Source organism: Macrobrachium rosenbergii, chromosome 41 (assembly GCF_040412425.1).
Source record: "Macrobrachium rosenbergii isolate ZJJX-2024 chromosome 41, ASM4041242v1, whole genome shotgun sequence".
NCBI classification, from domain to species: Eukaryota; Metazoa; Arthropoda; class Malacostraca; order Decapoda; family Palaemonidae; genus Macrobrachium; species Macrobrachium rosenbergii.
Genome location: NC_089781.1, coordinates 81,475,607 through 81,489,993, shown reverse-complemented (window position 1 = coordinate 81,489,993; position 14,387 = coordinate 81,475,607). Strand labels below are relative to the sequence as shown.

Genomic DNA, 14,387 nt, shown 5'->3' with positions numbered 1-14,387 from the left:
ACTGACGGACGGTCGGTGATTATATCGTTTACAATGTCTTTTATTGGTCCAGATTCCTTAAATGACTCGTCATAATAAACCCACAAGTTAAACAATTTGATTATACTTGCAGATAGTTCCGATACATTTCGTCTCTTTAGTGTGAAAAATGGACGATGTTTTTCGAAGCTGTCAATGAACAAAAACTGAAATCCTCAGCTATGTAAGACAGGGACTCATTTTTTCATTCACTCAAAAGTCCAAAATTTTCTTTCTTTGTAGGGAAAAAGGCGATGTCTTGACATCCTGAATAAGATGACCGAGAGACATCTTTGCCCTTAGTGGTTGATCACTTCATGTACCTGCGAAGCCTGACTCACGAAATCAGCCTGTGTTCAAACAAGTGCCTAACGGTAAATACATTACCGGAGAAGTCTGCAGTCTAACAAAAACATACAGTTTGTAACCAGCCATGAGTTTATTCAAAGATATTCACAATGTAGGGACGAATCTGTCTCCTAGATCTGTAAGGAGAAAGAGGAAGAACTTTACGGAAAGGAGGAAAAGTGAGAAGAAAACTGAAGGGAGATTTGATATCCAGTGGGAGGAGAAGGCTTTCGAAGGCCTTAAGTACCTGAATCTCTTTCTGTTGTTAAGTATTTTCATCAGTGGAACGGCGGCCTTCAAGGTGAGGGTCTCGTAACGTTTATTTATTGAAAGTTTCGTTGAGTATTTTAATTAACCCTTGCTTAATATTTCATTGTGTGGTTTTTAAAGGTGTTTTCTGTTAATTTCCTTGCTTTTTTTTTTTACTTATGTAATTTTTTCTCTTTTTTTGTTTATGTAATTTTTTCGCCAAAAGGGAATGCTAGCGTTATAAAGTCTGTTAATGATTTATTAATTACGTTGACCAGTTTCACTCTCTTTTCACTCCCTGACATTTAGTTTAATAGACTTGAATATTGGAGAGGGAGAGGTATCGACTTATTAGAAATTTGTTGACAGTACTCCATTGTACTTGATCACCCCTTTTTTTGCGACAGGCTCCAGATGCGACCATCAAACTAGAAAAAGAAGATTTGAATTTTCTCTTCGGCAACAAGGAAGGTAAGTGTCGTGTTCGACAGCGTCTTCCAAATATTGATCATTTCCCTCTTTTTTTTTTCTGATCGTCTGAGCAGAAGGCTTTTTTTTTTGTATACATGCTTTTTTAATCGTCTAAGCAAAAGGTCGTTTGTGTATATATGCTTTTTAATCGTCTAAGCAAAGGCCGTTTATATATATATATATATATATATATATATATATATATATATATATATATATATATGTGTGTGTGTGTGTGTGTGTGTGTGTGTGTGTGTGTATGCTTTTTTAATCGTCTAAGCAAAAGGTCGTTTATATATATATATATATATATATATATATATATATATATATATATATATATATATATATATATATATATATATATATATATATATATATATATATATATATATATATATATATATATATATATATATATATATATATATATAATATATATATATATATATATATATATATATATATATGCTTTTTTAATCGTCTGAGCAAAAGACCGTTTGTATATATATGCTTTTTACATCGCTTGCAGCTCAGATTAGCAAACCTCAAGCATCTCTTCTCCTTCGGTAATGCATTGCCACTCAGGAGACCTAAGTGAATCCTGTGTTTTTGCACCTGACTGTAAATATCCACATCTTATATTAATAAAGAGCCCACCAAAAGGTATAATGGTATCTGTTGCTCAAAACTGAATATATGCTAATAGTTTGAAGACGTTCTGTATTTTTTTCGACAATGACATTTGATCCCTTAAAGCTTATTTAAGGTGTTAAATTAATAATGGTAAAAATTAGTAATGATAACCTCATAAGAGACTTACTACTGCGTATATTTATATGTGAAAAGATGAAACTTAAACAAAACTATGTGATAAAAAAATGTTTCCAGATTTTTGTGTGATATAATCTGAACCAAGAAAATAGCAGTAGGGATGTGCTGTGCCGAAAATGTCTCATCTTGAAATGCTTGTTTTAGCTATGAAAATGGGAAAGGTAAAACAAACGAACCCCACCCCCTTTTATTTTTTTAGAAATGAGAAAACGCAAAGCAAAAAAAAGTGGAAAAAACAGCAACGATTCTTTCGTGAAAGACAAGAAAGTCGTTATTAAGACGAATTGTACCGAAAACTCGCCGTCTTGATTTTATGTAGTGAATTCATCACATTAGAGATTCTGTCGTGAATGCTGTCAAGTTCGTAATTACCATGTCTGGATGTTGATGACAGTATTGCTTTCCTTCCTCTCTTCAATTTTGCTGTCCAACCACTCCGACTCCCACTTTTCACTGTCTAAAGCACTAAATGTCTGAAAGTGCCCCAGTGCTTGGGTCTATGCCGAAGTTTCTTAAATCAAATTAAATCAGATGACAATACTGATTACTGTGAAGTTTTCTTTTGTATGTGGAAGAGTTTTTATGTTTGTAAATAACTTCTTTGAAAACATTATTATTATGAATAATAATATTGATAATGATATTAATAATACAAGGCTCAAACGGCCAAGTATTGTTATTATTATTATTATTATTATTGGAGAAGCAAATCCACAGTTATGTATATGTACACACCGTATATTTAAATATATGTACATATACATAACTGTGGATTTGCTTCTACATTTTAAGACTCATGCTACTATGTGTGTTTTTTAATTATTATTATTATTTATTATTATTATTATTATTATTACAGATCTACTTATATTGATATTACTGTAGCGTTCAATTAGTATTATTATTATTATTGATTATACAGATCCTTTGCAAATACAAGATGTTCTCTCCTTCAGCCCCGCCCCACTCCATAGTGAACATCAGAAGCCGGCCAAGGGAGAAGAGGTCCTCCAGCTCCCTAACCGAAAACCCGGGTCTCCTGGACTTGGTCGTGGAAGACGAGGAAGAGAAGCTCGAGTTCGAACTCCGTCCGAACACCGCCTTAGTGTCTCCCAACTTCGTGATTGTCGTGCGGGACAAAAACGGCTCCACGAAGGAGAAGGGCGTCGTGAGGCCATCCTGCGTGTACCTGGGCTCAGCCAAAGGGCATCCCGATACACAGGCCGCTCTGTCCAACTGCGACGGCAAGGGATTCGTGAGTGTTCATTGTCTTTCGTTGAATGTAGTCTTTAGACGTTCTTCCGTTGCGGGTTGATGTCGGTTTAGTATGCGTTTATTCATAAGGTTTGATGTACTCTGCTTGCATGTTTAGAATTTGTTAAGGTAAGTATTTCAGGATTACGTAGTTTATCATCTGTATTTGTGCTATTCTCTGTCTTTTTACTATCACTTGTATTTATGCTCTCACATTTTTATTGTGGTCCAGTGTTCCTTCCCACGAGTAATCGACCGCTTTATGTTAATGGACGTCCATTAATACCGTTTCTTTCTTCGTCTTGCGGTTTTTTCATATCATTACTTTGAAAGTGGATAGAATTATTGATGACATTTACAACCGAAGAATGCTAATCATGTACAAGGTAGTCAGCTAGTAAGGTTTAGTAAGCTTGAGTACTACGGAAATGCCTCAATTTTGGAGAGTTGGGCAAAGTGAAGAATTTGAAATATGGATAGATGGGACCGTAGAATTTGTACAGATATGCATCAGATTTACTGCGAAGTTTGTAAAATTTGTATTTTATTAAAGACCGCGGTGAAGCGGTGAGCGAAGACCTGTTTTATATAGAAAAAGTTTTTGTTATTGTTCGTATTGTTTTTGTTGCTGTTGTTGGCACGTGTTGGCTCTTTTTCTAAGGGGGTCGAGGTTAACTGAGCAAGTAAGCAGTCTCAAGTTTGGCGCCCCCCCCCTTTCCTTTTTCTCCCCTCTCAGCCTCTTTAATGCAACAGAGAAGCACAAGGTTAAAACAGCGGTGCGACGACCTACTTCGATGCAAACAAAACTGTTCCGTTCCGCACTTGCGTGTTTAGATTGCCCTGGGTGATTAGTTCGGCTTACTCGCAACCTCATAATAGCGCCGCGCCGTGGATCATGTCCGCGAATTGGGGCAGTGATTACATTTCGCTGTTTGTGGTTCTTGTCGCTGTTTTGTTTTGTTTTGGTGCATTTTTATAGTTTTTTTTTGCTGTGCGAAGTTCATATATATGCATTTGTTGATTATTTATATATACATATATATATATATATATATATATATATATATATATATATATAGTATATATATAATTGTATATAAATATATATATATATATATATATATATATATATATAATTGTATATATATATATATATATATATATATATATATATATATATATATATATATACAGTATATACATATATATCATCGAAATTTATGGTTATTAGCATGGGTAATTTTTTATGTATTGTTGATAGGCGTTCTTTTGGTATTTAGGGTTCATAATTGGTATTCAGGGTTCAAAATTGCAACAAAATGTATTTAATTTGATTCAATTTCGATACACTGTTCCGCTGCCTGTGGTTCTTATCATATATGCATAAAATTGTTCTCGTAATATCTGATGCATTTTCTTTTGCTGTCGCGTCTTATATCATATATATACTCGTATATATACATATATATACATATGTATATATATATTATATATATATACCTGTATATAATAATATATACATATAGTGTATATATATACAGTATATATATATATATATATATTTATTTATTTTGGCACATTTTTTATTCATATTCTTGTGCTGTATGTGCAGCATTACTTTGTTTTGAATTTTTTAAATTTCATCTTTCCTGCATATGTAGTAGCACTGTATCTGCAATTTAGCTGTGATATCGTAAAATATACTCAATCTGGAATTTGAACGTTGCTAAATATTATGCTAATGAGGAAGTTGCAGGGCGAAGGTTCTGGAAAACCTGGAAAATCGCAGAAAAAGATATAGAAAAGACCTAAACAGAATGAAATTCAGTTGGATAATGTTCAGGACAGAAGACAGCGTATAGAGAATTCTTTTCACGTCTAACCTCGCAAAGGAAGAAGCTGACGTAAAAGCGGTAATGATGATGTATATCGTTTCTTTAAATACATTCGACCCCGCGATATATAATTACTTCGTGATGTCAGCTTTAATAACTTTGGATCCTGTTCCGTATGGTGGGTTAGACTGGAGTTATATGTCTCTTGCCATCTGTGTTTGAACCTCTTTCGTTCTTAATTTTTTACTTTGTTCGTCTATTTTCAGCGTTTTTTTTATTCTTTTTACAGTGTTTACTGTTTTCTTATATCCTTGCATATCATTCCGATTTAGCTTTTGTTATTTTCGTTCTCTTTCTTATTCTTTGCCTATTTCAATTTGAACTTTCCTCATCTTTCCTTCGGTTTCACTGTGTGTTTCGTGTTGTTTCACTATAACTTTTCGAACGTTAGTGCTGGAGTTTCACTTTCCTTAACTTTTTTTTCTTTTGCTCGCAATAAAATCCAGTTCCTTGTTGCTCTTGCACGAAATGAATTTCTTTAAAGTTCCTTCTGCAAATGGCCGTGTTATCCATTTCATTTCACACCATTCTTTATTTAACTCTTCACTCATCTCAATATTTCTTTTATTTGAGTTAATAGCCTCTTTTCTCCTTCTGTATTATTACCAATATTACACGATCTTAGAACTGTATTTAACTGCTGAAAAATACACATTTTCCGTGTAAAGAAAATTAGGCAAAACCCACAAAACACGAACACGAAATTTATTTTGCTTTCAGAGGGACCATCTTCCGTTCCTCCTAAGAGTTGTATTCAGAAGAGGAAGGGAGACGGTCCCTTTGTGAAAGTTAAATAAATTTCATTTTCATTGTTTTATGTATTTAATTGTGTCTTGTTCCCTTTTCTCCCCTCGGTAAAATTCAGTTCCATCTTCGTTGTGCATACCTTAAATTTCGTGCATGTTCTTGGCCAGTGCTGTTGCTTTGGCCCTCGATACCACATTGTCCATCCAGCCATTGGCGAGTGATTCGCGGTGATCGCACCTGCAGCTGCGTGATCAACCTTCCACTGTGGTGTTGTTAACCATGGGAGAACGATGTCACTGTGCCACTTGTCAGCTTGTGTCTCGTAAGGTTGAAATCGGTGATTCATTATTCCCTCTTGTTTTTTGGTTTTATTTTTTGAAATAGTGCCTTTTAACATTTAGTTAGAGATGTAGTTAAAGATTGCTTGAATAGAAAGTAATGAAAACAGTTTAACTGATGATGTCTCAAATTTTCTCAATGCAAAACGAAGTAGGCAAAACGAAACTGATTATTTTCACGCTACCATGAATTCGGGTCTATCCAAATTAAAAGGTGCAGTGCAAGCTTTTGTTGGAGAATGGAGTGTAATAAACAAAATTTTTCTTTAACACGGAGGATATGATACCACCGGTGGTAAATTTAAAGCTATGAAGGATGTGTAATAATAACAAAAGTAAGAAAGATCGTTTTCTATAATAGCATATGAGGACAGGTGATATCAATGGCATAGACATTTATCGGTCACTGGCCCCGAATTATCGGACTTCCAAAACTTCTTGTCGTTGATGAATAATGTAGGTCATAACATCGGTGAATGATTGATTTTTTTTTTTGGGGGCGGCGGGGGCTTTAGTTGGGGAGTATAGGAGACCAATATTAGTAACGAAGAGTAAACATTAAGGAGACTGACGAAAGTTAGCCTCCTGGAGTTTCTTCACGCTGTGTTTATTAAAGGTCGATATAATGACTGGATTGAAATGACTCCAAACAGTGACACGGAGGGGTCTGGTGTGAGCTGTAAGGAGTCGGGGGATGGAGGGGAGGTACTCAGGGGTCAATGAGGAAATGAATAAATTCTTTATGAAGGTACTTGATTTAATGTGCGATACAAAAGCATCGTGTAGTGCCGTCTAGAGCAATCATTTATTCATGCTTCATTTTTAGTGTTATTGACAGTTTCCAAGGCCACTTTCGCCATATTCTTCGCCAAATATTTCCTCACTCTCTCATGGTGTCTTCAGTGCGAATTTTTCTTCACTTGATCATTTTTCTTTGTTTTATTTTAGATTTTTCTTCTTTTCATTGTAGATTTTATTTCTGGAACCCTGAGGAGTTTGGTTTTGAAACCATCAGGTTCTGTCGTTTACAATATTTTATCCGATCTGTGTAGGCTTAGTCCAAGAGAAGGAATTTGAATGAAATTGCAGTAGAAAAATGTATAATTTAACTTAATCTAACCAGACCAAACCTTAACTAACTTGACCATACTGAGAAGGATCATCGCTCCCGACTTCTAATATCAAGCCTGGGATAATGTGACTTCTGGAAATGCGTTTGCATTTAACCCCCTCAGAACACTGTAACCATTATGCGTAATAAGACTAACTCATTATAAGACGGTATATTTTTACCGATTTCTACAATTAGCGACAAGTGTTTACTTTGGTATTTGTAACAATAGATCGAAAGGTGAAGTAACTTAGTAGGATCGCATTAAAGGGCTTTTGAATTTGCATTTGCCGCTTTCAAGGCATTGGTCACCTAAAGGCACATACACATATTCTAGAGGTTTCATTGATTCCTTGTTCTTACCAGAAGTGGGTAGTTTTATTATTTTTTTTATATGAGTGGCTGTCAGACATACACAGACTCGTGCACTCTTAAATGTAATAGACGCACTGAAAGGTTGCTAGTGTTTTTATGCTTTCATTGGCTATCAGTCATACGTAGAAACATGCACGTGTAAAATTCAATAGCCTTTTTTTTTATTCTGATATCTGTAAATTTTCTTTTGTGGGCATATTATTATGGGGAAACCTTGTTTAGCAAGTTTTTGTTGCTCCGTATGAGAATAAATTGACGTTCTGAATAATAATAATAATAATAATAATAATAATAATAATAATAATAATAATAATAATAATATTAATATTATTATTATTATTATTATTATTATTATTATTATTATTATTATTATTATTATTATGAAAAAAGACCTTCTTTAATACAGGTTTTTAAAACAAAATGGCAGTTTCAGCAGCATTTATTTTATATGGTAAACGCTCAGTTCGTCTTATTAATTGTTTTTCTTGCGCTGGAATGGTTGCAAGCAATTGACCAATGTTCATATCCGGTGGTTTAGTGATGTGTAGGAGGTAGTTCTCGTTGAATGTCGACTAGGATGCAATGGCTGTAAATGCCATTGCATCCTGCGATCCTGTCCTGAATGATGCCCTAACGTGGAGGGCGAAACTAGTCGACATTCAACGAGAACTACCTCCTACACATCACTAAACCACCGGATATGAATATTGGTCAATTGCTTGCAACCATTCCAGCGCAAGAAAAACAATTAATAAGACGAATTGAGCGTTTACTATATCAAATAAATGTTGTTTAACAAAACCTGTATTATTATTATTATTATTATTATTATTATTATTATTATTATTATTATTATTATTATTATTATTATTAACAGCATGAACCATGCCTTTTTATTCTCACACTTTTCCAAAGTTGTATATTTACCTACCTTCGATATGAACATTTATCTGCCTTTGGTAACTAAAGAGCCAAGGAAGAACAACAGAATAATATCACCTTCCCTAACAACATGAACAACAATTGCAGTAAGGTTAAACAAACGCATCGATGTACAAATTGCGTGGTCACTTGCGGTAGCCTTTTCTGCGAAGGTCATGAGCGCGAGTGGCCTCAAGTAGAGCGATCAATATGAACTCGTTTCGCCGTAATTCAAAACAATGATACTTTCTTTTTTCTTTTAGTTTTTTTTACTTGTCTCGTCCCACTCTTGCCAGTGTTGAAGTTTTTTGTTGTGGGGAATAGTTTTTTTTATTTCTAGATTATTTTTAGTTATTAATTTTTCAAGTTTGCTATTTATTATTTTTAAGGCAGAATCGAATGAGAAGGCAGACTGAATTACTTTATCTATTTTAGGGGTGAATTAGGGAGGGGAAAAGGTTTGGGCTATCACTTCATTTACTTGTTTGATGTGCTCTTAGATTATATTCTCGTTTTGTTCATTTTTAGCTATAGGTATGCAGTTTTATATATATATATATATATATATATATATATATATATATATATTTATATATATACATACATACATACATACATACATTACACATACATACATTCATACATACATATATATATATATATACACATATATATATATATGTATGTACATATATATATATAAATATATATATATATATATATATATATATATACACACACATACACATATATGTATATATATAATATGAGACTATAGAATAAGATTGATACATACAAGTTTAATAACTTTAATCCGTGTCCTGTATTCGTTTAACATGTTTGTTTTTTTTCTTCACGTCGTTTTTACCCTTATATTTTTATTTTCATCTTTTCGTTATTGTATGTGCGTATTAGTCGTATAATTTAAAGATCTTTCGAGAAGTTATTCGTGTGACAGTTCATCTGCTATTAGCGTCTGATGAGTTTTCTCTGGAGCTAATTTAACAGTACTGTATATTTTATCATGTAAAATTCGTTCGAAGTATTTGTTATTTCAGTAACTACATTACTTAATTTACTGCAGCTAAAGCAAATACTAATGGTAATATTGATGATGGAACTCATATGAAATTTTGTTAATAACAATTAGAAAAATAGTGAAGATATATAAAGAAGTGGAATGCTGCAGAAACAGCCAGTGCAGTTGACTTCTGCAGCACTAAGAGAACAGCTCTTACCAAAATATTATTATGTTTCTTAGGTTTATATATCTTCGTATTAATAAAAATAATAATAATAATGGTGGCGATGGCTACCTCCATATGTTATTCCTCATTAAACGTTAATGAGCAGGCGACTCATTAAAAAAAATCGCCTACAGATAATGAGAGACATTCGGCCGAAATCAGGATTATTCTCCAGGCAGCATTGCGTGCAGTTGATTTGCAACTGAGGTAAATGCGAAAATGATAATCCGTTATGAGGTTAAATTATACTCGTTAAACTAGCATAAAGAAATGCGAATCAAAGTAACAAAGTAAAAACAACAGTGACAATAATAATAATAATAATAATAATAATAATAATAATAATAATAATAATAATAATAATAATAATGCAAACATTTCTTTTATTGAATAACCACATCGATTTTCATTGTTTCGGATTACTACAGTTTGTTTTCGTTTTATACATTGCGTTCATTACCGTGCAGTTATTATTATTATTATTATTATTATTATTATTATTATTATTATTATTATTATTATTATTATTATAACGGTTCATGAATGATTTTATAATTCCACGAAATCCTGCAGTGTCAGAAAAAGCCTGTTAGGTGCGATGAGCACAGCATATAATTATGTGATTATAATCGGGCAGAATTAATCTTAATATGACAGGGCAAAATAGGTGTGATTTTCTGTGTTATGTCAGTCTTACATTACTTTATGGTTTTTGTTTTAAGAAAAAAAATGATAAACGTGAGAATAATTAGCTTTATTGTAGTCATTATCTAAATTCAGCAACCACTTTTTGGGTCACTTCCGAGTTGAGGACGAGAGAATAGTCATGCAACCAAGGTTAGAAAGGACATAGACCTTAGCATACTCATCCCAAGAGGCTTATGGAGAACTGGAAGGCAAACACCCTCTGGTGTATATATATATATATATATATATATATATATATATATATATATATATATATATATATATATATATATATATATACTGTGTTTGTGTATCTTGTTTTTGTTAGTCAGGATAAGGTGGTGTATATATATAATATATATAGCTATATCTCTATATATCTCTCTCTCTATATATATATGCACGTGTGTTTGTGTATCTTGTTTTTGTTAGTCAGGATAAGGTCTGTCTCTCTCTCTCTCTCTCTCAACCCTGGTCCTACCCACAAATTTCGTCAGTCAGATATATAATACGGCTCATTTCCACGTCTAGTCTAGGAAATGAACATGAGTACTGGAGAGAGAGAGAGAGAGAGAGAGAGAGAGAGAGAGAGAGAGAGAGAGAGAGAGAGAGAGAGAGAGAAATGTAACGGTTGGTTTTACCTCAGTGGGCTGTGGAGTAAGGATTACCTTGTCGAGGCCTTCTTGATATACACCTTGATGGAGCAAAATCACTCAAGTTTAGTTTAATCTCTTCTCGCTTTCACTACTTTGGTCAACATGGGCACACTGGATTTTTAGGGACTGCGCCCCTCTGTACCTCTCCTCCGTTTCGAGGTTCGAACACGGGTCGCTCATTCCTAAGCTTATAGAGAGAGAGAGAGAGAGAGAGAGAGAGAGAGAGAGAGAGAGAGAGAGAGAGAGAGAGAGAGAGAGAGAGAGAGAGAGAGACGCCTCTCCCGAAGGTTGATTGACGGTTATTGCCCAGTCATTATTTATTATTCTCCGAAGGTGAAGGTTATTTTCTTTTTTTCATATCCTGGTTATGTACAAGTCAATTTTTCACAAGTACTGGCGCCTTTGAGAATGTCTAAGTCCTCATTGTTTATTCTTGACAATTGTCTCTGTGTCCAGACACGACAGAAGAAATATGGTGATAGGGCTGTTTGTACAGTAATTCCCTTGTAATGTTTTAGTTGATAGCGTGTGTGGGCGGGTGTGAGATCCGTAAATACGTGAGCGCGCGAGCGAATTTTTTAATACCAAGGCTACTTTCCTAAAGGGGTTATTGCAATGTAAAACTTATCGCTCTTTATTAATCTAGAAAAGTGGTTAATCGTAGTCGGTGGCCTATGTTTCTTTATTTAAGTTCCCCTAAAATGCCCTGTGATAGTTGATCATTTTCTATTAGTCAGACTACCCGTTTTCTTTAAATGCAAAGCAATTCCAGTTTTGTAGCCTGCCTATGTATCACAAATTTCTATGTCAAAAGCGGTTAGTAAACATCCATTATAGGCTTTTGTCCAGCTTAATAATTTTTCCTTCTATGTTTCTGTTAATAGATATTAATTGAAATAAATTTACACCATTTTTAATGTCTTTCAACTTTTGACGATTCTCAAAATCAAGCTCCGTCTGTTTTGAAGCTGTGATATTAGAAACTTAATTGGCTTCGTGGCTTTACCAGATGTAGTAGGTAATCATAGTTCATAATGCGATGAGTTATTAAGCGATGTCGCTTATAAGTAGGGCTAAAACCTGTTTCTTGAGCTCTGATAATTGTATTCTTGTTGACCAACTGATGGAGGATCCTAGCTCCTCATTCAACGAGTCGATATCGATCTCGGCTAGCATTCTGCTAGACCCGCGTTCGATTCTCCGGCCGGCCAATGAAGAATAAGAGGAATTTATTTCTGGTGATAGAAATTCATTTCTCGCTATAATGTGGTTCGGATTCCACAATAAGCTTGTAGGTTCCGTTGCTAGGTAACCAATTGGTTCTTAGCCACGCAAAATAAGTCTAATCCATCGGGCCAGCCCTAGGAGAGCTGTTAATCAGCTCAGTGGTCTGGCTAAACTAAGATATACTTAACTTTACTTATGGAGGATCCTAATTAAGAGGTAATAATATATCCTTATCAAGCAGGCGAATCGTTTGGAGCCTCAGAAGCTCGAGCTGGGTGCGTGTGTGTGTTCGTTGGCGTGTGATATTTTTTCTGACGAGTTTTGCTTCATACTCTATTTGTTATCTTGTTCATTTTACTTTGTTACTTACCTGACTTGTTTTTATCTTTCATGGTTTATTCTTTTATTTTTAAATTTCTTTTTCCTTCCCGAGTATCTTTCCGTATTGGCGGACTTGGGATTGTAGGATTTTTCTTTTTCAACTATGGTCACAGCTTTCCTAGTAATAATGCAAAGATAATTTAAATAAAGCTACTGCTTACACAAAAATCCTTGACGGTTTTAATGTACAGCATACTGCATTAATGAATGCATGTAAAGTAAATGAATACGATGATTTAGTGTTTTTGTCAAAACTTGTCATTTAATTTGGGAATTAAATGACACGCCAATTTAAATGACACGCCATTGATAACCGATTTTATTAATACTACAGAATTTACTCATCAGAATTAAAACTCATCATCCTTAATTTTAGTGCAGACATCCTAAATATACCTTGATAAAGGCCATTTCAAAACCGTATATCTGGTCGGTCTGAGTACTCGACCAGCACGACTTTTCCTGTTTATACGTTTGCTTTCCTCATTTTTCTGGACTTGTTGTGGCAACGTACGTTAAAGTCGCGCCCTAAAGAGTCGTACTTAGTATAATTACAAGACTTCTCTGGTGTATGGCCCTGTGTAAGGGGAAATGGGTGTGGGAGAATATTTCCTCACGAGATGTGTGTTGGCGTCAGCTCTTTCACTCTTTTGTATGCGTTTGCGTACACACGTGTGTGCACATACACGCGCATATATATATATATATATATATATATATATATATATATATATATATATATATATATATATATATATACATTATATATACACTATATATATATGTGTGTGTGTGTTTTTATACCGTATATATTATATATGTATGTTATATGTATGTATGTATATGTTACAGATAGATTTCGAAACCAGGCATTTCACGAACTGCCTGAAATTTCAGGCAGATAGCGAAGTGCACTTAGGGACATTTGATCCACCGGGGGCTAGTACTAAACACGGCGAAACAATGCAGGTGAGTCACTGTTTCGCCTTGTTTGGTACTATCCCCTGGGGGGGGATCAAATGTCCCAAAGTGCATTTCACTATCTGCCTGAAATTTCAGGCAGTTAGTGAAATGCCTAGTTTTGCTATCTGCCTGTAATGTATGTAATGTAGACACTATATATATGTGTATGTATATATAGTATCTATATGTATGTATGTATATTGATGGATGGTTTTCGAAGCACATCTATTGCTATAATATCCATATAAGCATCTACAAGTCACTTCTAGTCCTTAACCTATTAACCAGTTTCATTACTTTCGTATTGGATTATATTATTTCAAACTATCCTAGTAAAACACACCCTTTGGAATTATTATTATTTTTTTTTTATTCTACCCTGGATATACACTGCAGTGGCCCGTGCTTATTACGCGCTACGCGACGGTAATCGAGGCCATAGCAATTGCAAAATATTGACTCCCGTTACTATGCCAACCCATGCAAAGGCTTATTTTTCTTTCCGCCATCAATAATGCGTGACGAACCTTTAGGGGCGATAATGGAGATTTGCATATCTTGATCCTTTGTCGTGATTTGCTGCACCGACGTATTTTCACTTATAACACGGTGAATGTTTCGAGTGATTGTATATAAATGTTTATGATGTGTTTCTGTGTGCAAAT

General features: G+C 34.2%; 2 protein-coding genes across 2 annotated transcripts in view; both read left to right on the top strand.

Annotated features, from left to right (window-relative positions):
• Window positions 1-388, top strand: part of LOC136826925 (DNA repair protein XRCC2-like) — a 35,541-nt gene extending 35,153 nt beyond the window's left edge. The window contains exon 4 of the mRNA XM_067084502.1: window positions 262-388. Within this exon, the coding sequence (XP_066940603.1) occupies window positions 262-281 (20 nt within the window). The 3' untranslated portion in view covers window positions 282-388. The remainder of the gene's footprint in view (window positions 1-261) is intronic.
• Window positions 389-423: 35 nt separating this feature from the next.
• LOC136826924 (A disintegrin and metalloproteinase with thrombospondin motifs adt-2-like) overlaps window positions 424-14,387 on the top strand; it is a 282,157-nt gene continuing 268,193 nt past the window's right edge. The window contains exons 1-3 of the mRNA XM_067084499.1: window positions 424-667; window positions 1,023-1,086; window positions 2,877-3,175. Coding sequence (XP_066940600.1) covers window positions 452-667; window positions 1,023-1,086; window positions 2,877-3,175 — 579 coding nt within the window. The 5' untranslated portion in view covers window positions 424-451. The remainder of the gene's footprint in view (window positions 668-1,022; window positions 1,087-2,876; window positions 3,176-14,387) is intronic.